This window comes from Trachypithecus francoisi, unplaced genomic scaffold (genome assembly GCF_009764315.1).
Source record: "Trachypithecus francoisi isolate TF-2019V2 unplaced genomic scaffold, Tfra_2.0 Lachesis_group11, whole genome shotgun sequence".
Classification (NCBI taxonomy): Eukaryota; Metazoa; Chordata; class Mammalia; order Primates; family Cercopithecidae; genus Trachypithecus; species Trachypithecus francoisi.
The window spans coordinates 14,574,494-14,601,226 of record NW_022681456.1 but is presented as its reverse complement, the minus strand read 5'-3'; the positions used below and the strand labels follow the sequence as shown (position 1 = coordinate 14,601,226).

The 26,733-nt window shown below is 42.8% G+C and overlaps 1 protein-coding gene across 1 annotated transcript in view; it reads left to right on the top strand.

Annotated features, from left to right (window-relative positions):
* Positions 1 to 6,941, top strand: part of SUDS3 (SDS3 homolog, SIN3A corepressor complex component) — a 44,233-nt gene extending 37,292 nt beyond the window's left edge. The window contains exons 11-12 of the mRNA XM_033220435.1: positions 8 to 92; positions 3,259 to 6,941. Of these exons, the coding sequence (XP_033076326.1) occupies positions 8 to 92; positions 3,259 to 3,357 (184 nt within the window). The 3' untranslated portion in view covers positions 3,358 to 6,941. The remainder of the gene's footprint in view (positions 1 to 7; positions 93 to 3,258) is intronic.
* Positions 6,942 to 26,733: the final 19,792 nt, after the last annotated feature.

Sequence of the window (26,733 nt, the reverse complement as noted above, 5' to 3'; positions counted from 1 at the left end):
TTGTCAGGTACCACAAGAGCCAGGCCATCTATCTGGAGTCAAAGGACAACCAGAAACTGAGCTGCGTGATCAGTTCTGTAGGAGCCAATGAGGTGGGAACCACACTTCCTCACCTTTAAGAAAGCAAAACGTGTACTGCGAAGTGTTGATAGGACACACCTGAAATGAAAGTGCCACCAAGGAAGTACAGTGGGGTCACGTCTTCTATGTGGGTTAGATTCTAAAGTCAGGCAGAAATAAAGTCAGGCAGAAATTGCACATTGTCAAAATCATCCTTGAAAAGCCCTTACATTTGCTTGACTACAATGTATGCAGGTTTGTCTATTCCATAGGATGTTTGTGAACTCCCTGTACAGCCACTGATTTGGGAACCACAGAGCTAGATTCCAGGAAAGAACAAAAAGCAAGTTGGTGTCTGTACATTCAACTCCTGCTTCTTTATTTTAATTTTTATTGTTTTTGAGGCAGAGTCTCGTTCTGTTGCCTAGGCTGGAGTACAGTGGCGCTATCTTGGCTCACTGCAACCTCCACCTCCCAGGTTCAAGTGATTCTCCTGCCTCAGCCTCCTGAGTAGCTGGGAGTACAGGCACCCACCACCGCGCCCGGCTAACTTGTATTTTTTTTGAAGTGGAGATGGGGTTTCACTGTGTTGGTCAGGCTGGTCTTGAACCCCTGACCTCGTGATCCACCCGGCTAAGCCTCCCAAAGTGCTGGGATTACAGATGTGAGCCGCCGCGCCCGGCCAACTCCTGCTGCTTTTTAAGGTAGCCATGTACTGCGAATGGAGCTTGCCTGTGGAGCACACTCCGTCTTGGTTTTGTTTCGTTAGAGCTTTCACACACACCAGTAGATTTGTTCCTTGCTGTGAAGATTAAGTGAGGCGTCGGGCACCCAGTAAGTGCTCACTAAATGAGTGCTGACCTGAAATGACCCACACGCCACTTGCCTGCCATCTTTCCTAGCTGAGATGTCCTATTGTGCCTCAAAACAAGTTGCCAGGCTCATGCCCTTGGTTTTTGGTCTCCTCGAGACACTCCTGCAGGATGGGGTCTGGTTTTAAAGTCAACTCAGAGGGTTACACCTGAGGATGATGTGACTGCCCTCTGAGTTCTCCAAGTGGCCCTTCATGAGGAGTATGTCTGCAGTGTGTAACTTATATTGTTAGTTAAAAAAAGTTAAAAACTTTAATAGCTGGATTGGCTTGATCTTTTATCAGTCCACAAATATCTGCAAAGAAATTGATTTTTATGTGTCTACCCTCTGTAACTTATTTGTGCCAGTGCACAGTAAATCTCGTGAAACTGGATTATGAAATAACTTAAGCCTCTTCTATTCTTCCAGCTTCCTGAATTGAAAATGCCCCGAAATGTGACTAGTTTACAAAATGATTGTTTACTTAGAAGTTAGGGAGAGCCTTCTAGATAAATGAATGCCATTCTTCTCTGGGCTGAGGATCTGTGTGAGTTCCCTCAAGCCAAGTCAGAACCAGAACAGGGAAGCTAATAGAGAGACCTGTTCCTCAGCCAAGAGGTGTCACGATTTCATGATAAGCATTTGCTCCTGGCTGGCTGGGTTGTTCTGCAAGCCCCTGTGGCCTTCTAGTACCTGACCCTAACTTCAGAACCAGTGCATTATTCTCCTCTGTGATACCTCAAGATTTTTCAGAAAAATAGAAATGCAAGTTAGATTGTTTTTCTCTCTCTCTGCCGAATATTGTCACGTCTTGACATAATAGAGTGTCAGTGAGATCTGACAAAGAAATGGTGACACTGAAACATGTCTCCTGGAAGGAAGAAGCTTCAGTGCACTGAAGATATGCAACTCTGGCAATGGCGAAACCGTTCTCATTTCTTGGAAGTGTTCCAGCTCATTTTTCAGATCACATTCTGGGTGATACTGGAGCTACTTGGCTTTAGCATAGCTCGACTCCAAGCAGGTTTGGTGGGTAGCTCTGAGTGTGTTGATGACTCCCTGAGTTAGCTTTTCTTGGGATCAGTTTTTGGTTTAAAATGATATGCAGGGTCCCTTGGAGGCCTAGTTTCATGTGAGGGCTTTAACTTTTTAAATTTTTAAGCCAGTGCATTTGACTTTAAAGTCTCTACTGCTCAATAATCACATTAAAGAAATTGAGATGAAACTGAGAATAAGCTTTTTTAAAACCTGAAAGTTGAGTCCAGGAAGGAGGAGATAAATCTGTAAACTTGTATATTTGGGTGAGATGCAGACCTTTCAAAAAACTGTGCTTTTGGCTCCATTTAATTGCATGTTACAGAAAAACAGGCAAGAAGAAGCCAGAGACTGCTTTGGTGGAGAAGAGCCAGGGGCTTTGATGTCAGACATCAGAATTCACATCGTGATAAGTGACTCAGCCTTGCTGAGCTTTGGTTTCCTCTTCTTTAAAATGGGGCCAATGATAGTAGTTATTTCATAGGGTGTCTTGCGGGTGAAAAAGCTCAGCCTTATCAGCACAGTGTCTGGCACACAGAGCTCAGTAACCCTGGCTCAGGGGGTCAGGTGACTGGCAGCAGCTCCCCTTCTCACCCATGGCTTTAGGATGCCCCTTATTGAGTGCACTTGTCAGCCCTGGCAGTCCCCCTGTTGCAAGAGTTCATTCTCAATTCAATGGAAGAATGCATCTGCCCTGTAAAATGCACTGTAATCTGATACTGTCTGGGGGAGAGGGATATGGTGAGGAGGGAAGGACTCTCAGAAGTGCTTCAACCTTCTCATGATCCTAATTGGGCCTTAGCTCATTAGTGGGCATTTTTTCTATTGTTGGTATTTTTTCCCCCTTTTTCTGCACAATCATTAGCCTTCATTGCCAGGAAACCAGAGGTTATATAATGTGGAAGTCCTTTGGGGCAAGGAAAATACTTCCAAATTTGATTGAAAGTTTGTGTTTATGAAAAGATGTCTCGAGTGTTGATAACGCAGTAATCAAACCAAATTTAAAAGCGTCTTTAAGATCAAGGCAGAAATGGAACCCAAGGTTGCATTGCTTTCCATTTTTGTAATCACAGGTGTGAGAGAGATGGCCGAGAAGTGAGTTCAAGGCTGATGCCTGTTCTCAGAGGCATGTCTTTAGATGGCCCGAGGTCAGAGGTGCTTATGAAGTCCTCACAAGTTGAGACAGTTTATTCCAACAAGAGGCTACCAGCTTTCTGCCTGCGTCTCACTCGTGCCGATATTTTGATGGTGTGGGAGATTTGCTGTTCTGTATTGAACTTCTCATCTTGTTCCCTTTCCTCTCCCCTGCAGATCTGGGTGAGGAAGACAAGTGACAGCACCAAGATGAGGATCTACCTGGGCCAGCTTCAGCGCGGGCTCTTTGTGATCCGCCGACGCTCAGCTGCTTGACTTTCTGCAGTGCTCTTCTCTTGACCCTTTTTCTGGAGTGGGTTTTATTTTTTTTTGTTTTGTTTTGTTTTCTTCTTAATAGAAAAATATTAACTTCCTGGGAATAGCTACTCAGCCTTGGAAATGGAGAGCACTGTCGTGGATTCCTTAGGACACTTTTATGGCCGGTCACTTCCAACTTTGTCAGTCTTTTCTGCCTCAACTTCTTCCAGAGATCGGTCACCAGGAGACTATTTTACTTTCAGGAGTATTGGGGGTTTGATTTACTTTCCTTTTATTTCTTTATTTTTTGCTTATACTTGTTTTTGAAAACCTCTGAGTTTGAAGAGACAGCTGTTTCTATTAAGTATCTTTAGGTCTCTCTATCATGGAGAAGAGCAGGAAGGGATACACTCTCCAGTGCATTTTCATGTTTTGAATCCGATTAGTGGATCATGTAGCTACTTTCCCCATTGAGCCCAATTCACTATTTCCCCAGAAGCTTGGGGCAGAGGTCCTAGCAGAAGGAGATGAATTCTCCTGGCTCTCAGCCTTCTCGGAGAAATAAATGCTTTGTGTGACATCTGGCGCACGCCATCCATTCCACTGGCTGAGTGATGGAAAACCTTGCCTGGGAGACTGACTATGTGCACTGAAGTAAATGGGGTTTGGGGAGGGGACATTTCTTATTTATAATGTGCTGAAGGTACCATATTTTAAATGTTATTTAATGCAGGTGATTTATTCAAACATTTGTTCTAGCTTAAGCTAGAACATTTCAGAAGTTTTCATTTGGAATTCCTTCCTCTCCCTTGTTCCCAAGTTGGCAGTAGTAGTAGGTGCCACAGGCTGATTATCTGGGTAATCTCTTATGGGTGGGAGGTGAGTTTGATAGTGTAATAATCAGTGATCTGTAGACCCTCATGCACGATTCAAGTTTCACTCTTGTGGCTGATGCCATTTTTGTACGTTGGCCATTCCAAACCTGCGGAGAACTTTGTTGTTAGTTCCTGAGCACTCACAGCTTCATTTGGCCCAGGTTGAAGACAAGGAAAGCTCTGCTGTGGCTGCCTTTGGACTGACAACCTCCCTAATGAGTCCTGATGAAACAGCCTTTCCTACATCCTTCCCTCATTCTCATGATTGGAGAAATGATTCATTGGGTGATGAGTGTTGGGGTTTTCTATAACTCGTGTTGCCATCTTGAGATGTTTAAACATTTGGGGGTTAGAGCAACTGTTAGCGTCTCTATGGGCAATCAGTAGAACTTACACATTCTCGGAAATCTTTCTTTGTAAGTAATTCATTTGGTCTCAAGTGATTCTCTTCATGTTGTCTCTTGATGTACATACCCCGTAGCAAGTTGGGGGGCTGTGATGACAATTAAATCACCTTCTCTGAAGTTCTGGCTCTACAGAGACCAAACCTTACAGACTTGTACAAGTAAAGACTTATACAGATAGATTTTTGTTTTAATTTATCTGTTTTTTCCTCTTTTTTTTTTTTTCTGGTGTTGGAGTCTTGTTTAGAAAACAGGATAAATGACGCTATTATCAAAAGTTGCCTGGGGTTCTGTGTTTCTTCTCTGCCCTCCACCCCCCGACTGCTATGATGTTTACTACAGTGAACCCAGCCCATTGTAAACACAGGCTTCACCTGTTCTTGTTTGTTAGCCTTGGTGGTGAGACAGGACTTCCCTCTCTTCAACTGTTACACATACGATGTGTATGTCACGTCGCATATCATGCAGCTGTTGGTTTTCATGTAGTGCCGTGTGATGGAAATTAGATGTATTTCATGTATTTTTCCATTGAAGGTGGGGTTTTTCAGTGATCATGTGTTTTGTCCTAAACGGTATACCAAAGTTTGTTTTTATTGTTGAGGATTGTATTGATAACCACTGGGGTTCTGCATTGAAGCAGCAACAAGTTGCCTCTTTTTCTGGCCTCCTCTGGTGGGACCTCTGTACTTTTGTGAAGCAACTATTTATTTGAAGACCAGGGTATGGGCACTTTTGCCTTCTCTCCTCTCTGACTTTTGAAGGTATTGAGGGTGCCCTTAGTCGTAGTCTCGACTCCACTACTGCCTTCTCGGTGTCCTCACAACCCTTAATTGGGCCTAGTGAAAATGGGGGCAGATGAGAAGTCCATTTGAGAATCAGCAGAGTAAATTACATTTCTAATCCCAGAGGACTTAATCTTTTCTTTGTCACCCCAGAGGTGAAAAATCAGCAGTTGAACTGTTCTGACAGGCCTCATTGGTGACCAGGAACAGAAGCAGCCTTCCTGTTAGTAAATGGGGTTACTTCTCTGGTGGGCAGAAGCCTAACTAAAGGGGAAAACACACTTTGAGGTTTCTAGATAAGGAGGAGGTTAGCTTCTAGCCTGGGTGGCCATTATTCCAAAAGATCTTTGTCTCTCACTAGACCCCAGGGCACCAGATGAATTTCCAAGTTTAAACTGTATCCTGCAAGTGATTACTTTGAAAAAGGTTGGTCCAGACCATTCTGATCAAGAACCTGTGTATGTGTTGTGTTAGAGGCATCTGCCTCAAGTCTGTGTACAGTATTTGCTGCGGGTGTGTTCCAATATTCATTTTATCTCTGCTTGGAGGTTTTGTGTGTTCCCCTTTCCCCATGCTCTGCCTACCCCATTTTCCCTGAACCATGTGCTCTTGAATAATTTCCAGATGGATTTCTGTAGCCGTAGCAAAGCCAGGGTGTTTTCATTCATGCGGATACTAGTATTTATAGATGTCTGACTACCTAATTTTTCTTTTTGAACTTCTAACTGGGGCCAGTGTAAGATCGATCCCAGAGGCTGATCTGCAAATCAAGCTACATGTATTTGTGTATGAGACCCTGTGTTCAGGACTGGGTGGCTTTTCTAAGAAATATGGGGTTTAAAGTGGGGTTGACTGTATTTTTTAACCTAATTCTGGAGAGAGGATTGTATTTTTTACAGTTTTTTGGTTTTGGCTTCCTTCTAACATTTCTTTAGCCTTGAATTTTTACTAAATAAATTTCCTCTTGATTAAATTTTTTTTTTGTTTCTCATCTGGGAATTTGAAATCTCAGTGCTTACTGTTACACCAATTTTTCCAAAGAGTTGAAATCACTTTAATGCCAGAACATGGTAAATTTGCAGCCATTTCAAGCAGCTGGTAGTCTTTTTTATAACGTCGTTACCGGGTACCATTAAATATTCCAAGAGGTGAATGTAAAATATAAAAGGTGTAGGGTTTTTTTTTTTAAAAAAGAAAACAATAAACTTTCAAAGAGAAAACCAGCATAAAGTCTGTATTGTATCCATTGACTTGATAAGTGATAGAAATTTATTTTAGGTTTTTGATCCATTGCTTATGGGGAAAGGAAGTTAGGGCAGAGAAAGGGATATTCTAGGCATTTAATTCTCAGTGAAGAGTAAGATATAGAATGATGTCAGGCTAATACTCAGTTTTGTAAAGAGCGATCTAGGGGTGTTGACCCTTAAATGTTTGTGCACTCTCTTCTTGTTGCAGATAAAAGTAATTAAAAATCAAGTGAATAAAATGGATCTTGGGTGGAAAAACAACCTTGAAATAAACTTGCGATTGAGGATACTGTTCATTTGGTGCATGATTAAGGAGGATATTGTTCCTGGCTCTTGAGGTAGTGCCTACCAATCTTAACCAAACAGTGATGGTATTTGTGCTGCTCCTGGGGTCAGCCGACAAGCCTGCGTGCTGCCACAGGTGACCGACCTGGTGGACCTGTGACCCAGTTGTGGCACCCCTTTGGGAAAGACTGCTTTATGCTTTAGATGATGGAGAGGGGTGGTTCCTGTTTTTAAAATGTTTGAATTATAACAGAAATGTGCGCAGTTTTAATTGTAGAAGTTGTTGAAATCTCTCAAAGTGAATTCATCCGTGTAACTATCAGAGCATCCAGATCAAGAAATAACATTCCCAGAACCCACAAGCCCCTTTGACTTTCAGCTGCTCCTCCTGACTAGTTTTCTCTGTTTTAAGTACCTTAACCTTCAAGCTCTTGAGCTGCTTCCTTCCATGGTTGTTTTGGAAGAGCCAGGTACCTGGTATAGGCTAGGGATTGACCAGGAATGCTAAGAGCAGGCAGCAAAGCATATGACTCAATGGGGAGGGGAAAAACAGATTCAGGTCAGCCTGCCCACCCTCCCCATTGTTCCCACGGCAAATGGGGCTTGCCCTTGATGGCAGAGTCTGCCTTTTCTTGAGTACTTTGTATATGCCAGGCACTGTCTTAAACCCCTCATGGGAGGCACTTTCTACTGATCTTCACAATCTCTGGAACAGTACTAACTCCCAAATTTAAGGCTGGCTCAATCTAAGCCTTGACTTAATTCTAGAAACGCAGAGCTCAGCACTGTGCCCCACACGTAAATACTCTGTAAATGTTAGCAGATGACATTAGGGTATGATGTGCCAAGGCAAACTGGTGAGTAATAGTGCATGTTCTGGGTGCTGGGCCCTTCCCTTGGGTTACCTTGTTTAAGCCTCATAATAAATTAAGGAGAGTACACTGCTGCTCTCACCAGTATTTAATTAATTATTATTTTGGTCACCCATGAAGCAAGTATCTCACCAGTTTTTAAAGAAGGAAACAGACTCCTTGAATTAGAGGAGGTGATTCTCCAAGGTTGCACAGTACGTAACAATCTGGATTTAAAGTTTCCAAGCCAGGTTTTCCCCTAACCACTATACTTTGCAGTCCTTCCCCATCTTAATCTGTTAAAATTACATTCAACATTTCCACCTTTCTTCAGGGCTTCCCTGGGAATTTTTTTTTTTTTTTTAATCTGCTTTCACCTACTATACACACATGCTTCCAGAGCAAAATGCTAGAAGTACAAACACTATTATTTGCCAGGATCCTTTCCCCTGCCTGGTAACTCTGGGTTTCTCTCTCAGCAGTATAGTTGAGAGTCATGGTGACCAGCCAAGAGCTTGCTTTCTGTTGATCCTGCATAAATATAACCATCCTAAAAAGGAATGGGAACAGCTCATTGGTCTTGATGAGAACTGCTTTATCCAATAAGCAACAGGAGAGCCTTTGGACGAAAACATGTATCGGTATTTTTTCAGATCACTTCCTCCCTCCCTGCCTTATCATCTATGGAGTTGGAGCCATTGAATTGGTTTCTAAAAATGTCAATGTGGAGTTGGCCTTCTGCATCTTGATGGTCTGATGTTGGTGGACCTTTCCATGGCATGCCCTCCTCTGAAGGCACTGTAATGGAAGAATACCTCAGCTGCATGTCACCTGCCTTGAAACTGCTCAGTTCTTTTTTTTTTTTTTTTTTTTTTTTGAGACGGAGTCTCGCTCTGTCGCCGGGGCTGGAGTGCAGTGGCCGGATCTCAGCTCACTGCAAGCTCCGCCTCCCGGGTTTACGCCATTCTCCTGCCTCAGCCTCCCGAGTAGCTGGGACTACAGACGCCCGCCACCTCGCCCGGCTAGTTTTTTGTATTTTTTAGTAGAGACGGGGTTTCACAGTGTTCGCCAGGATGGTCTCGATCTCCTGACCTCGTGATCCGCCCGTCTCGGCCTCCCAAAGTGCTGGGATTACAGGCTTGAGCCACCGCGCAACTGCTCAGTTCTAATTGGCGACCTGCTTATCAGCCAACTCGGGAGTGTGCAGTCTTTGGGCAGAGGCAGGATTGGAACCAATTTCTGGCCTCTTTGACTATCGTTTGAGGAACTCCAAGCCCCATCCTTGGGAAGGCTAAGCACTTTTCCTGCTTTTAAAAAGCACTTGATGGAATGGAGAACTAGAAACACATCATTTCACTCCCTTTGGACATAATATGTATGGTGAGGAATACATTTCCTTTAGGAACTCTGGTGTTTACCAGAATAGATATTTTTGTGAATAACTGATTATTAAGACAAAAAGATAGGTGTAGGAGGATCCCTAGAGGAGAGAGGTAGATAAGAGACAGCATAGGTACCGAGATGCTTAATCCCTTCACTCATTTAATCTTTGTTTACTCAATTCCCTGAAAGATACAGATCTATAAAATACTCACTTTACTGATACAAGAAGACCAATAACCTGAATCTTAAAGATTCTCTCCTATTTTTCAGAAGTTGGAGACTTAACGGTGTGTTGTGTTTTCCCGTAGGCTGATGCTCAAATCTGTTGGCATCACCTCTCTCTGCCATTGGTGTGGACAGGCAGGGGTAAAGTAGGTGGCATTCTCAGAGCCAGTCAGGAAAACAATGCCCCAGGTCCTGGAAGTCAGCAATGCCGGTACGGAACAAGCAGATACTGAACGTAGGAGTGTAGTACAGGTTAGCAAGCCCCTGCAGGTAATCAAGAATCCCCTTTATTTCACCACCGATTATTTTCATAAGTGTTCAAGTGTTTACTGAGATGCAGGGCGGCATTATGGCTAAGAAAAAAAGCTTTGGAATCAGGATTTGAATCTGGCTTTACTGTTAAGCTGGCTAGGTGTGACCTTGGGCAACTTAATTTCTTTCAACCTCAGTTTCCTCATCTGCTAAATCATATCTACTTCAGATATGTTTGTGAGGATTCTAATAATATTAACACATACAGCCCCAATTTCCTTCTGGTAGGAATAAAATTTAAAAAAATATTTAAAACAGCACCTACTATGCTAAGTATTTTGTTAACTCACTGAATCCTCGTAACAACCCTATGAGGTAGCTACAATTATAGTCCTCGTTTTGTAATTGAGGAAATTGAGAAACACATTAAGTAACTTGCTCAAGGTCACACAGCCAGTAAATGGCAAGCCAGGATTCAGAGCCTGGGCAGTCTCTCCAGAGTCCCTGCCCTCATTCACCTTGCTGTACTATGAGGAGTACGTAACACAGGGTTGGACATGGTTACTGCCAGTCTATGGAGACTGTCCCTACCATTGCAGATGCTGTGGCCATTTGTATACTAACTCTCTTTGGATGGTAGTCTGAGTACCAGATCCTAAGCCATCAGAACCATTTCAGGAAAGCTACTTTAGCTAATGGCAGACTACAAAGGTAAAGCTGCCAGCTTTAGAGACCATGCTCAGCATCACCTACAAATGGGTGGGGACTGCCCCAGGTGCAGGGGTGAGAAGGACTCTGAGGCCCAAGTTCCAGTATAGCAAGAAACAGTGGCCCAATCAGTTTTTTCTGCTGTGAGCAAGGGAGCCCATTTAGTGTTCCTGATTTAGTTTGAGCCCTTCATTGGAAGATGAAAAAGCTGCAGCCCAGAGATGTTAAATGACTTTCCCATGGTCTTAGGGCTCTAGTCAGTACTACAGCTGGAATACAGTTGGGACAATCATTTGAGGACCTCTTTATGCCAGGCTGCGTGCTGGAAAGCATAGTGGACAGCTCCTGGGATGTGCGACTTTTCAGGACTAAAACCAGAAAGTCCAGGCACACTGGGATGGAAGTACCTTAACACTGCCATGGTTTCGTGGGTTCATTTTTGTCTCTGTCTGTACCTGCACAGCGGAGGTGATGAAGGCCCTGAGTTCATAATCGTGGCCTAGCCACTCACTAACCTTGGGACATTTACTTAATCTCTGTGTGCCTCAGCGTTAGGGTATTCCCATCCCAGTGTGCCTGGTTCTTTCTGGTTTTAGTACTGAAAGTCTTGTATCCCAGGAGCCGCGTCAGACTGGGGCAAGCTGGGACAGTTGGTCACCCTACTCAGTTTCCACTGTAAAATGGGGCTGACAACTGTTACTTTTTCATAGATTTGATTTGAGGGTTAAATACTTTATTATGGATTAAGTACTTAGAAATAGTGTTTGGGACATAATTTTTTCTCTGTGTGTGTGTGTGTGTATATGTATATATACACATGTACATATGTGTGTGATATATATTACACATATGCACACATACATATACACACACATTTTTAGAGATGGAGTCTCACTATGTTGCCCAGGCTGGAGTGCAGTGGCTATTCACAGGTACCATCGTGGCTCACTGTAGCCTCAAACTCCTGGCCTCAAGCGATCCTCCTGCCTCAGCCTCCCAAGTAGCTGGGACTAAAGGCAATATATATTTATTTTTCCTTGTTATTCTTGTTTTCATTATTATTGGAACAAAGTGTTTCCACCACAGAACGGGTCCCTGGAGATCTTCACTCTTATCCCAAACAAGACAGGGAACTTTGCCATGATCATCTTTTGGTCACCTGCAGCCAATTGTTTGGAGTGTTTCTTCATCTGCTTGAAATAGTAAATAATCATAAGCTTGAGGAACACATTCATCATTGCATTCAATTCGAAAACCATTTATTGAATTTTACTGCATGTCAGGTAGTGTTCTAGGCTCTTTTGGGGGATTCAGAGAAAGCTAGGCAGGCCTTGAGCAGTGTCTACGACCAGGAATGGGAATTCCATACAGAGGAAGTGGCTTGAGCAAAAGGACAAGTGGGTATGAGGCATGTTTAAAGTCAAATAGTAGCGTGTGTTGAACATACATCACAAGCCTTGAACTTTTTTTTTTTTAAGACAGAGTCTCGCTGTTACCCAGGCTAGAGTGCAGTGGCACAATCTCAGCTCACTGCAACCTCCACCTCCCAGGTTCAAGTGATTCTGCCTCAGCCTCCTGAGTAGCTGGGATTACAGGTGCCACCACGCCCGGCTAATGTTTGTATTTTTAGTAGAGATGGTTTCACCGTGTTGGACAGGCTGGTCTCGAACTCCTGACCTCATGATCCACCCGCCTCAGTCTCCCAAAGTGCTGGGATTATAGGTATGAGCCACCGCGCCTGGCCACAAGCCTTGAGCTTTAAAACCAGTTTGCTCCCTATTTGGTTATCTTTTTGCCCTTTCCCATCGAGGACTCGCCGCCTTTTCCATTCTGCCTCGCTCCTTTCTTCTCCGCACTGTGTCGACCCTGCTTGCTCTTCTTCCCTTTTCTGTCACCAGTGCGGTGGTGGCTCGTGGCTGTCCCGCAGTGACCCTTTTCAATTTCACACTTACATGCTCCTGAAAGTATCCATAAACTGACTCATATGTAAAACCAATAAAGGGCAACAGCACACGTTCCTGTTAGACAGTAATTTTACCTGACTCCCTTTCTCCTACTTTGATCAGTCCTCTTCTCTCGAACATGGTCCTTTGACCTTCCCAGAAGTGAAAGCTTATGGGAATCCAAGCATACTGGAGCCCTGCAGGCATATTAGGAAGGAATAAGGGCTGACACTTATCGAGCACGTATGACGTATTTGGGTAAGGGCTAAGTACTTTTCATTATTGTATTTAATATACTAAACTGCCATGTGATGTGTGTCTTCGTGATTCCTGTTTTACAGATGATGAAAGTGAGGCTTGAGGAGGGACGTGTTCACCTCTGCACCACGTTCACACATTCCGTTTCCCCCGTGGCTTCCCTCATCCTAATATAGATGGCCAAAGCATAAAGCACCCTTAGTTGTCATCTTAGCCAACCACTTCCATTTTTCGCCTCTGGAAACAGACGCCGAGAAGGGAAGGAACTTGCCTGAGATCACACAGCTGATTAAGGGTAGAGCAGAAGCTAGAACTCAGTTCTTGCAACTCTCAATTCAACAATCTAAATGGAGAAAAGAAATCCAGTTGTGAGACTCAGAGGCAGGGGCTTGAGACAGGTTTGAATTTGGATTGAACTCTGCTGCTTACAAGCTGTGTGAACTTAGGCAAATCACATAACCTGTCGGGGCTCCAGTTTCCTCATCTAGAAAGTGGGACTGATAATGTAAGGTTTATTGTCAAGATTAAATGAAGTCATGGAAGCAAAACAATACAATAACTATTGTGCTTCAAACAAACTGTAGGTCACTTGAGTGCTTTAGAAAATATAACCTGACCAGGTGTGGTGGCTCACACCTGTAACCCCAGCACTTCGAGAGGCTGAGGTGGGAGGATCACTTGAGCCCAGGAGTTTGAGACCAGGCTGGACAACATGATGAAATCCTGTATCTATGAAAATTATCCAGGTGTGGTGCTGCGTACCTGTAGTCCTAGCCATTCAGGGCCTAGCCACTCAGGGCCTGCGTACATGTAGCCCTAGCCACTCTTGAGCCTGGGAGGTCAAGGCTGCAGTGAGCCATGATCGCACCACTGCACTCCAGCTTGGGAGACACAGTGAGACCCCATCCCCAAAAGCAAACAAAAAGAAAATGTAGCCCACACTGTTGACTGCCCGTGCTGGGTGGGCATGGTTATCGCGGGGATTGCCTATCCCAACTCCTGCCCCACCTGCTCAGGCAGGTCCCATTGTGCCTCAAGGATAAGCCCATCGTGAACTTCCAAGGGTATGCCATCCAGGAAAGGCCAACAGAAGCCATTAGTCAAGTGGCTTGACTAGTTCAAGACAAGCAGATCTCCAGGCATCTGTTCTGCACCTTGTTAACCTTCTCACCAGAGAAGAGTCTGAATTGCTGCCCCTCTGGGTGTGTGGCGATACCCACTGGATTGTGAGCCAGAGAGGACAGGGACTGGGTCTTTTTGTTTTTCCTCCAAATCTCCCAACACGAGTACATTGTAGGTGCCCACTGAGTGCTTGCTGAATGAAGGAATGGTTAGCTACTGCCTCCTACTTCTCGTTGCAGGATATCAGTATCTTTCTAAAATCATAGTAATATGAAAGCTATCCAGAAAGTCAAAAGGTTCCACAAAGTTGGCCACAAAATAGAGTAGCCCTCTGCCCTCTGCTTTATTTCCCCCTCCCAGAGATTATTTTATCTCTTTTGGCTGATTATTTTGGTATCTAGTATCTATTTCTAAGTAGTCTGCTTATTATTGCAGCTAGATATTTCAGTTCCAGGCGCTGTCTACTAAATTCTCACTGTGGGGTCATCCTTCGCTCTCCCAATATAGTTATTTCAGGATTTTTATTAGGTCAGTATTCAACGTTTATGTTATTTTGACTATGTAAATGCTAGTCAGAGCTGAGCCGTGTTGTACACTGTGATTGCTTTATCTTGACAGCTTTTCCCCTCAGGAGTTAATAACTGTCTTTTTTTTTCCTTTTTGTTGTTTGCTTAGTTTTCTATGTACTTATTACTAATTCGACCTTAAACTCTTCACCAAATGTCCAAATTCTCCCCCTAAGGCATTCTGATGCACCAGCTATTCCGTCAATTTTGTTACCTTGAAAAAGCTTCCACCTTGAGGACCCCAACTTGCTCTGCACTGGACTGGTTCCTCCTGGTGTGGCACACAGCCGTCACTCTGGAGTTCCTGCACCACCATGCTGGAGCTCCCCTATCCCTTCTTTGGGTTTGAATCTTTCATTTTTTGTTTGTCTTCCTATTTCTCTACTTTACTCCCCCATTTTGTTAAAGCACATTTCCGGCCACTTCCCTAGCAAGACTTGAAAAGACTTTCATTCTATTCTTCTAAGTGCTTGGCACTTAAAGTATATTTTAACCACCCCATTCCTTCCTTCATTTTCATTTCATTTCCTCTTGCTGTTCATTCATTATTGTTGGCATTCTCCACTGTCAGTCTTAAGACGCAGATGTTTGCATGTCTGTGTTTAATCTGCTTTCCATCCGCTAAAATTTGATTGTTTCTTCTGCAATGCCCTTTATTTTGGTGGGTTTAATTCTAGTCTGGACATTTTTCTTCAAGATTTTGAAGACATTGTTTTATTGCTTTTAGCTCCCAATGTTGCCCTTGAGAAGTCTGAAATTATTCTGCTTATTGATTGTTCTAGATGACTTCTTAACATCTCTGGAAGCCCATAGCATTCTCAGTGTTTTGAAGTTTCATGATGATGGGCCTTGGTGTGGGCCCACTATGCTAAGCAGTTAGGAGGTTTTTCTTTCTTTTTCTCATCTGGGGAGAATCAGTGCTTATGAGGGTTTTTCATTTCTGAAAATGTATGCCCTTATATTCTGGCGGAGGAATATATATATAATGTGATAGCCAGCCTCCAAATGGCTTCCAGTGATTCTGTCTCTGGTAGTCACACCCTTGTGCAGTTTACCCTTATATTGGAACAGGGTTGATCTCTCTGACCAATAGCCTGCAGCAGAAATGAAGGTATGTCACTTCTGAGATTGGGATATGAAAGATAGTGCAGTCTTGGATGACTTGCTTTGGGAAATGCCAGCGACCATGTTGACCAGCCTTATGGGAGGCCCATGTGGCAAGAAACTGAGGACTCCTGCCAATATCCAGCTGGTAACTGAGGCTTCTTGAAGCCCTGTGAGTGAGTCACTTTGAAAGTGGATTATCTAGCCGCAGTCAAGCATTCAGATGAAACTGCAGCCCTTGCCAACAATGTGACTGCAACTTCACAGGAGACCCTGAACCAGAACTATCCTATTAGGCTGCTCCCAGATTCCAGACCCTCAGAAATTGGGTAAGATAAAAAATATTGTTTTTATAAGCTGCTGAGTAATTGGGCCAATTTGCTATGCAGCACTGGATAACTAATGTAATGGATAATTACATTTTCTCTGTTCTTGTATTCAAAAATTTCTGTTACTTGGATTTTATATTTCCTACAACAGTCTTCATATTTTCTTTTATCTCTTATTTTCCATCTCTTGGTCTTTTTACTCTACATTCTGTGAGATTTTCTGAATTTTATTTTCTAACCCTTCTGAGTTTTACCTTTGTTCTGGCATTTACAATTTTTTTCTAAGAGCTATTTTTATTACCTGATTTTTATAGTCTCCTTTTTTTTTTTTTTTTTAAACAATAGTATCCTATTGTGGAGTTCCTTAATCCAGAGATTCTTTATTTTACTCTCTCTACGGAAGAAACCTCCAGTATTTTGCCAGGTTAGGATCTAGGCAGTTTTGCTGTGTGAAGTAGGGAACAAGGGATCTGAGAGCCTCTTAAACTGAATTTAAACCAACCCCTTTGCTTCCCCTTCCATGTCTAGAGTTCCCCCGGTGCTGCTAATCTGTAATTCTCAGTTTTCTCCACTGTCAGCTTAAGATTCAGCTGTGTTTTTTAAATTTACATTCAGCTTCTACAATTTTTTTCTCTCCAATTTCTTCATTCTTGTGGGTTTAATTCTAAAAAAAGAAAAAAAAAGCCCCCTTTTTTTTTTTGTGGGATTTCATGGAAAAGGGGAAAACAGATATGTATATTTAACCAACACTTTTTTTTTTTTTTTTTTGAGATGGAGTTTTGCTTTTAGTTGCCCAGGCTGGAGTGCAATGGCGTGATCTCGGCTCAACTGCAACCTCTGCCTCCCAGGTTCAAGCAATTTTCTTGCCTCAGCCTCCCAAGTAGCTGAGATTACAGGTGCCCACCACCACACCTGGCTAATTTTTGTATTTTTAGTAGAGACGGGGGTTTCACCATGTTGGTAGGGCTGGTCTTGGATTCTGACCTCAAGTGATCTGCCCGCCTCAGCCTCCTAAAATGCTTACCCAACACTTTTTACCTCAGCTGTCATGCCATACCTGCTCCCACCTCTCTTTGGGACTTTCTGTGATTCATTGACTATCTCATAGTCACCGTGGTTCTGAGGTCATGGTCCTTGAATAATTACAGTGGGAACATTAGTAGGCCATTTCCAAATAATCAGTACATCCTTACTTATTGCAAAGCTGCCGACTTGTGCCTGAAGTTACGTCAATGGCCTTTAACTGCAGACTTTGATTTCAGAGCTGAGTGTCAAGATTTAAGAAAAGGAATTTACATACCTGCACCTTGAAGGTCTGAATGTCTGTATATAACACAATGCCTGTAGGTTTATATGCATATATATGGAATACACACATCTCGAAAATAAGCCTCTTGCCAAACAAAACCCACCTTTGGATTGTGGGTGAATTGAGAAGCATGAAAAATGTGTAGCCTAAAGTATATTTAAATATTCATGACATCTTCAAAGCAAAGCTGTTGGGAAGACTAAGCCACCTGGAACACAGCTGTGATAGCACAATGAGGCCTTCTGAAAAATCAGTCTCATGCAGTGCTGGGAAGAATATTTGGAGGTGACCGAGTCAGACCTCCTGCTGCCACTGTAATAAAAGCTATTTTGGATTTGCCATGTCCATTATTAGTGAGATTAGATTAATATTTAGAAAGTGTCTTCCTGTCTTAAAGATAATTGTATTTTGAATTATACAACTTATGTGGGGCAACAAATTTCATTTGTTTACTTCTTATCCTTCTTGCAATATGATTTTTAAGAATGGCAATTATGTGGCACACTTGCCATTACTCTTCCCCCTTGTACCCATGGCAGACATTAGTAATTAATCATGGCCATCATTTCCTCTAGGCTCAGATGTGAGATATCAGAATCCTTTTCCATGCATGTTCCTGGAAGCCACTGAGACTTGACTGGGAAGTGGGGAACACACCACATGAAACATACATGCCATTTCTGGTTGGGTCTTTCATCCCCAACCTCAGTTGAACAGCCTTCAGTTCACATTATTTTAGCCAAAACTGATTTATGCATTGTGTTTTCAGAACAGATTAGGGTAGAATTTGTGTGTGTGTGTGTGTGTGTGTGTGTGATGAAAATAACCTTAGTAATTTTGTTTTTGTTTTGGTAACTCAGGACAACTCACACCCCCTGATTGTCCTGATTTTTTATTTAAATGCTGAGTTTAAGTGCTTGTGCAGTTGGTTTCTTGAACTGAACAGCACACTTTACGTTTATTCTATTGCATGTCATTGTCTTTTTATTCTAAGCAAGGGGTCAGCAAATTATGGCACACAGGCCAAATCTAACTCACCACCTGTTTTTGTAAATAAAGTTTTATTGGAACATAGCTACTTCCCTTACTTTGTGCATTATTTATGTCTGCTTTTGCACTACAAGGGCAGAGTTGAGTAGTTGCAACAGAGACTGGCCCACAAAACTGAAAATATTTACTATCCGACCCTTTACAGAAAAAGTTTTCTAATGTGGTTCTAAGTTATCACTTAAGCCTCTTTTGATCCTCAACTTTACCCAGTATTTTCTCCATGTACACTAAAATTATTTGCTAACCCACTTCATTATACTTCTTTCCAGCCTACCTTTCTCCGTTTTGTTTGCTGGTTCTCCCAAGCAATGTTAAATACACTGTTGCTATTCAGATGTACTAGTAATAATACTCCTATTTCTTGAGCACTTCTTATGGTCCAGGCAGTACTAAACACACTACATAAATTAAGTGAGCAAAAATGTAAGTGAATTGCTTGGCATACTGCCTGGCATGTGGTAAAGACTTGATTATTATCTTTAATTTTTACAGCAGCTCTACAAAAGGGTGGGTATCACTAAATAAAGAGTTTAAGTAATTTACTCAGGGTAGCTGAGCTGCTAAGTAATAGAACTACATTCCAACTCAATTTGGACCGGTTGTAAGACTTGTGACCTTTCTGTTAAACCTTACTGTCTTTTTTCTGCCATATTTTCCAGGCTTACCAGTCTAGTTATCTGTCAAATGATTATATAAATATGTAATTATATAAATGTACAATATATGTAGTTGTGTTAGGGGTGGCAAATATCCAGATTACTGGTGGTGAATTCGTATGGGTCTGCAGCAACCTCAGTTCTTGCCTCCTCCGAAGAAAGAATTCGACAGAGGGCCGTAAGGCAGAAAGAGTCAGGCAAATTTCAGAGCAGGAGTGGAAGTTTATTTAAAAAACTCTAGGAAAGAAAGGAAAGTACACTTGGAAGAGACCCAAGCGGGCACTTTGGAGGTCAAGTGCCCGTTTAACCTTGATCCTAGGACTTTATAGGGTGGCCTACTTCCAGCATCTCTCACCCCTTTCCTTTCATTCCACATGTGCGGTGCCCTCCTTGCACCTGGGAGGTGAGCATGCGCAGTGTGTTTAAGCAGTTGTATACATGCTCACCTGAGGCTTTCTTACCTTTGCCTGTGAAATGCCCCTGGAAGGTCATATTTCACCATTTTGCCTCTTAATGCAAATGCTCGAGCCCACTTGCTTAATCCTGAAAGCTGCCGATTACCAATTTCAGGTGTTTTTATCTATTGGGAATTGCTGGTGCCGACTGTGACCTATTACCATTTTCGTGTGACAACTGCTAGACAATCAGGAAACTGCCAAGCTATCACCTGATGGTTGTCTGACATTCCTGGTGGGTGGGGGGAGCCCTCTCTTGCCTTGCTCATACCTGAGCAGCTACCTGTTTGACAGTTGTATATATGTGTGGTACAGTGTATTATCTCAGATCTTCCTTTAAACATGGCCAGGTTCTCTCTACTAAAAAATACAAAAAAAAAAAAAAAAAAAAAAAACTAGCCGGGCCAGTTGGCGGGCGCCTGTAGTCCCAGCTACTCGGGAGGCTGAGGCAGGAGAATGGCCTAAACCCGGGAGGCGGAGCTTGCAGTGAGCTGAGATCCGGCCACTGCACTCCAGCCTGGGCGACAGAGCGAGACTCCGTCTCAAAAAAAAAAAAAAAAAAAAAGGCCAGGTTCGATATTGTTCCTATTTTATAGATAAACTGAGGCTGAGAGAATGTCATACAGTTCATAAGCTGTTTGCTGGTATAATTCAAAGTTTGTGTAATTAAAAATACTTTATACCACACTGCTATGATAAACAACCATGATCCATGGCTGAGCTGACATTCATTCAGCAGTTTTTACAGTATACATTTATAGAGTACCTACCCTATACCAAGTCCTATGCTCAATCCATGCTATTTTTTTTTTCTGTAGTAATCCCCCCTTCTCTTCAGTTTTGCCTTCTGTGGTTTCAGTTATCTACTATTAGCCATGGTCCAAAACTATTACACGGAAAATTCCAGAAATAAACCATTCATAAGTTTTAAATTGTGCGCTGTGCTGCGTAGCATGATGAAGTCTTGAGTTGTCCTGTTAATTCCAGCCCAAGAAGTGAATCATTTCTTTGTCCAGCATCTCCACACTGTAGACACTACCCACCCATTAATCATTTAGTAGCTACCTGGGTTATCAGATTGACTGTCGAGGTATCGCAGTGGTGGTATTCATTATTTTACTTTTAGTAATGACCCCAAAATGCAAGAGTAGTAATGCTGGCATATTTGTTTTATTAGTAGTTATTGTTAATTTCTTATTGTGCCTAATTAAATATGTATATATGAAAAAACTTAGTACATACAGGGTTTGGCACTATACAAGGTTTCAGGCATCCACTGGGGGTCTTGGAATGTATCCTCCTTGGATAAGGGGGGCTACTGTATAGTGAATTCCTTTCCTAAGTGCTCACAAACTGTCCATCTAATGTTTGTTTTTTCGTTTAGTGTATTTGGTAACAGATGTTTTGGGTTACATTATCAACCCTTCTAATGAATTTCAAATCCTACCTGCTTTGCACCTCAATTTCCCCACCTGTGAAGTGGGAAAGATAATATCTGTTTTCACATCTTCTAATTCTTTGTGTTTGGGAGACCTTGAACAAGAAAGTTTACATTAAACAGAGGTAGCACAGTGGCAATCTGTGGGTAGGATCCAACCCAGAGATTTTTGGGCTTACGCAGTGACTTTTAAGAAATTGAATTAATTTAAAAAGTTTAAAATGGAGAGATTTTTGAACTTTTCTTGAGTAATTAGATAACCTTGCAAGACTGGGCTTGTCTCACATGGACACAATGGACTAGAGGAAGCTTCTTTCTTTAGAGCACAAACTCTCCTGTTACCCATCTCCATCATGCCTATTGTCTTCCCCACATTGAAGCCATGTCACTTACTGTTTTAAATGTCCCATTTTAGTCATTTACTGTCTGGTCTTTGTAGACATTTGAATTTGAACATTCAATCAGGAGAGATTTCAGCTGGGCATAAGAAAGAACCTCGTCAACAAGATGAAATAAACGTGCTTTACAACCGTTTGACCTGACTGGATGGAAAAACCTTAATTCCCTGATTCTATGTAATTTTTTTTTTTTTTTTTTCAGAGAGTCTCGCTGTGTCACTCAGGCTGGCATGCAGTGGTGTGAGCTCAGCTCAATGCAACATCTGCCTCCGGGGTTCAAGCGATTCTCATGCCTCAGCCTCCCAAGTAGCTGGGACTACAGGTGCATGCCACCCATCACGTCCGGCTAATTTTTGTATTGTTAGTAGAGACGAGGTTTTGCCATGTTGGCCAGGCTGGTTCTGAACTTCCGAACTCATGTGAACCACCCGCCTCAGCCTCCCAAAGTGCTGGGATTACAGGCGTGAGCCACTGCGCCCAGCTGATTTTATGTATTTTAAAGGAACTTAACTTTAAATCAGAATAGGACATTTTAAATAAAAATAAATAAAAGCTGTTTTTAACATGCACATACATCAGTATAGACTGTGATGCCCACCTGCTTATTGAGGGCAAAATGTTAACTCTATTAGGCTGCTAAGGAATTACATACAAATTCCAGTTGGTCTCACTGAGAAGCCACTGGGTACCTTGGACAGCGCACCACCATCACCAGTTCTTTTCCGAGTTTGCTCTCCTGCCGGAGAAATACTTTATTTTGTATACACGCTTAAAGTCCAACTAACTCCGGACTCTTATTTTTAAAACAATTGTCTCTCTGATAAAGGGGACTAGAGGCCAGGCATGGTTGCTCATGCCTGTAATCCCAGCACTTTGGGAGGCCGTGTCTGGCGGATCACAAAGTCAGGAGATCGAGACCATCCTGGCTAACCCCGTGAAACCCCATCTCTACTAAAAAATACAAAACCAAAATTAGCCAGGCGGCGGGCACCTGTAACCCCAGCTACTCGGGAGGCTGAGGTGGGAGAATGGCGTGAACCCAGGAGGTGGAACTTGCAGTGAGCCGAGATTGCGCCACTGCACTCCAGCCTGGACGACAGAGCGAGACTCTCTCAAAACAAAACAAAACAAAACAGTGGCGGGGGGGCGGGGGGTGGGGACTAGAAAAGAATGGATAATTCTGCCAAAATGTCAATTCTTCTGGACATTTTATTTCCTTTATGCCTTTTTTTTTGTTTATTGACTGCCTATTTTGAAGGACTGGTGGTGCAGGGGTTTATTTCTTCTTCCTGAAAGCTACAATGCATTTGCTCTTTGCTTTCTGCATTGCTATTACTAACAATGCCTGACCATCGTGAGTGGTCAGTAATGCTCAAAGAACGCATGCCTGCTTTCCTATGGTGATAGTTACAGTTACTCATCTCAGTCACAAAGAACATGGTCCTGATAGGAAAGGAGTAGACTGTTTGATCCCTTTCTAGAAAGTGTGTTTTGTTTGGGTTCTCTGAAGTAGGCTACATCTACTTCCCTGACAGTTTCCCAAAACTGTCAGCTTTGTTTATGAGCAGGATGAGTGAAATAAGAGAATCAGGTCTGGCATCCCTCCCTACTCTCAAGACACACACACACACACACACACACACACACACACTGCAATTTGAAGTGTACTTCCCACGAAACACACAGCTCATGTTAGGCACCAGTCATTCCTTGAGTCCAGGACCTTGCCCAGGCTTTACATTTCACAAACATCCTTTGGCAGCAAAGCAAACAGCAGTTAGAGCTTGTGGGGCTAAGCAGAAATCTCCTTCCCCAACCATACCATTCCATATTAATATGATTTCTCCTTTGAACCCTTAGCAGTTGCTCTCTGTACTGCTCACTTGACAGGTAATCATACACATCTCTTGTTTTGTTATTTAAATCTGGTATTTAACCTTTTCTCTGTTAGTGTCTTTATCTCCTACGGGATCATAGCAAATTGAATATAAAGAAAGGTAGATATTAACATGATATCCTGTACATAGTAAATCTGTTCCTTAGTTCAGGTTACCCTGAAAAGTATGCCTCAAGACAAGGTTTGGGGTCTATTAATTGATTTGGAGGGTGATCCCACATAAGTTGGTGAGGAAGTAGGAAAGTGAGACAAGCAAAGGAAGGACAGAAAAGGATGTGACAGAAAGTGAGTTACCTCCTGTGGGCAACAGGGCACAGTTCTGCTGGGGACCCTTTCAGACAGCTCTGTCCAACAGAAACATAGTCATGCACCGCTTCCTGATGGTACGGTATGAGAAATGCGTTAGCTGGGTGCAGGGGCTCACACCTGTAATCCCAGCACTTTGGGAGGCAGAGATGGGTAGATCAGTTGAGGTCAGGAATTTGAGACCAGCCTGACCAACATGGTGAAACCCCTACTAAAAATATTTTAAAAATTAGCTGGGTATGGTGGCGCACGCCTGGGGAGGCTGAGTCAGGAGAATCACTCGTACCTGGGATGTGGAGGTTGTAGTGAGCCGAGATTGTGCCACTGCGCTCCAGCCTGGGTGACAGAGTAAGACTCTATCTCAAAAATAATAATAAATAAGAATTTTAAAAATGCATTGTTAGACGATTTTGTCGTTGCATGGACATCAGTGAGTGCACTCACAAACCTAGAGGGTTCCGCCTACTACATTTAAGCTATATGAGGTAGCCTCTTGCTCCTAGGCTGCAAACCTGTGCAGCGTGTTTCTGTACTGATCACTGTAGGCAATTATAATGGTAAAGATTTATATATCTAAACATAGCTTACAAAAAGTACAGTAAAAATACAGTATCATAACCTATGGAAGCACTGTTGTATATGCAGGCTGTCGGTGACTGAAATGTTGTTATGCAGTGTATGACTGTAGAATGCAAGCCACAAACGCAAGCCACATGTGTAGTTCTAAATTTTCTTTTTCTTTTCTTTTCTTTCTTTCTTCTTTTTTTTTTAGATGGAGTTTCGCTCTTGTTGCCAAGGCTAGAGTGCAATGGCGCGATCTCGGCTCAGTGCAACCTCTGCCTCTCAGGTTCAAGCAATTCTCCTGCCTCAGCCTCCCAAATAGCTGGGATTACAGGCACCCACCCGCCACCATGCCCCGCTAATTTTTGTATTTTTAGTAGAGATGGGTTTTCACCATGTTGGCCAGGCTGTTCTTGAACTCCTGACCTCAAGTGATCCACCCGTCTCAGCCTCCCAAAATACTGGGATTACAGGCATGAACCACTGCACCCAGCCTAATTCTAAACTTTGTAGTGGCCACATTTAAAAAGTAAAATGAAATAGATGAAATTATGTATTTTATTTAGCCTAATATATCCAAAATATGACTTTAGCATGTAATCAATATAAAAATTGTAAGTGAGATATTTTACATTTCTTTTTCATACCAAGTCTCTGAGATGTGTATTTTTATTTTATTCTTGTCAATTTGGACTAGCCATATTTCAAGTGCTCAATAGCCCCTTGTGGCTAGTGACAACTCTATGGAACAGAACAGCTCTAAGGGACACTAGAAAAATAGCACAGAGTTGTCTCAGAATGGGGAATGTATTTATTGGCCAATACCTGTTCATAATTGGTTGAATGTCACTCTTGGGAACATTATCTCCCAGGCACTTCTAGTTCACCCTGTGGCAGAAAACATCCTCAGGTAGAGAGACACAGGAGGCCATAACCATGGATAGGAAATGTCTACAGGTGACCTGATGTATTAGTCCATTTTGATGCTGCTGATAAAGACATACCTGAGACTAGGTAATTTATAAAGAAAAAGACTTAATGAACTCACAGTTTCATGTGGCTGGGGAGGCCTCACAATCATAGCATAAGGTGAAAGGCAGGTCTTACATGGCAGCAGGCAAGAGAGAATGAGAGCCAAGCAAAAGGGGACACCCCTTATAAAACCATCAGATCTCATGAGACTTATTCACTACCACAAGAACAATAGCGGGGAGACCATCCCCATGATTCAGTTATCTGCCACTGGGTCCCTCTCACAGCACAACATGTCAGAATTATGGGAGCTACAATTCAAGATGAGATTTGGGTGGGAACACAGTCAAACAAACCATTTCACCTGGGATATGGGCAGAGCTCCTACAGTTTCTGCTGTAATCTTTATAATCTTTCTTTCTTTTCTTTTTTTTTTTTTTTGAGACAGAGTCTTGCTGTTACCCAGGCTGGAGTGCAGTGGCACAATCTCAGCTCGTTGCAACCTCTGTCCCCCAGATTCAAATGATTCTTGTGCCTCAGCCTCCTGAGAAGCCAGGAAGCCGAGATTACACGTGTCCACCACCACACCCAGCTAATGTTTGTGTTTTTAATAGAGATGGGGGATGGTCACGTTGGCCAGGCTGGTCTCAAACTTCTGACCTTAGGTGATCCACCCAGCTTGGCCTCCCAAACTGCTGGGATTACAGGTGTGAGCCACAGCACCTGACTTCTGCTATAATCTTAAATAATTATGTGTTGGTTGATTGAAAAACTTCTGGATTCCTGCCATGGCAGCCTTTTCATCTTAGTTTTGGACTCAGCATTAAAGACTGCCATACATGGTTGTGGAGGCTGAGCACTATGTAACTCGAGGGGGCACCACTCACCTAGGCTTCTTACACTGAAGTATGCATGGCACCCCTAAAGTTACCCAGTGCCCAACCTGCACAACTCCTCTTACCCTTTGACTATGACAAAGCTTATCACTTTGGGGAAAGAGTAAAGGATTGATAGACACATTCACTTGGGCTTAACTACAATATTCTGTCTTTTAAGGGTCACTAAACAGTTTAAGCACCTGCCACCATTTCCCTGCAAAGCCAGCATCATGAGTAATCGGCAGAAGCCAGCACCTCCAGGGCCCTGCAATCACTCTGAAGGAGTCAGCTTCACACCTGCTGCTAATTTTAGCTTGCAGTCTACGAAGGGTATCAATGAGTCTTTTTGCCAAGCACTCTTACAGACATGGCTTGAAAGTGTCTCTCCCAGGCTGGAGCTGGGATCTAGGTGAAAGCAATATATGTGATCCAGAGCATTCTACCCAATGGGAGCCTTCCCCATTGCCCCTGCCTGAGCCCCTCTATCTCTACTCAGCTTCCTTACCACGGTCACCCACAAGGTGTCTGGGCTGTGGGAGTCAATGAATTCTGGATGCCCAAGTTCAGTCATGCTGTCACAAAGGGGCTCTGAGTTGACTTCACTCCAGTTTCATTTATTATTCTGTGGCGAGTGACAAGTCATGCAAGTAAAATCAAATTGGTGTGATTGATAGCATCTAGAAAAAAAATTCAGAGCAGTTTGCGGAAAGGAAATCATAGAATTAATTGAATATAGAATTGGAAAGCAACTCAGAAATCATCCCAACCATGTCCTGTTCCAGATGATGAGTTGAAGAATCAGAGGTCAGGGTACTCACTGAGGGACATATAATGGGTTAGTGGGAGAGGACCAGCGTCCTCTATGGAAGAGACTATGTCTGCCTCCCCAGTACATTATATCTGGCACATGGTTAGCATTCAGCAAATGTTTATGGAATGAGTTTATGCATTTGTATAACATTCAGGTTACAAAGAGGCCAAAACTATATAATTTTTTTCCTGTATCATGTCGTGCACATTTGTTTTTTTTGCAAATCCAGCATCTATTAGCCTTCCTGCTTATAGTGCATCCCTCTCCTACACTAGGGGGAGGAAGCATGTGATCCAATTACAGCCAATCAGAGCATTTCATTCCCCTAG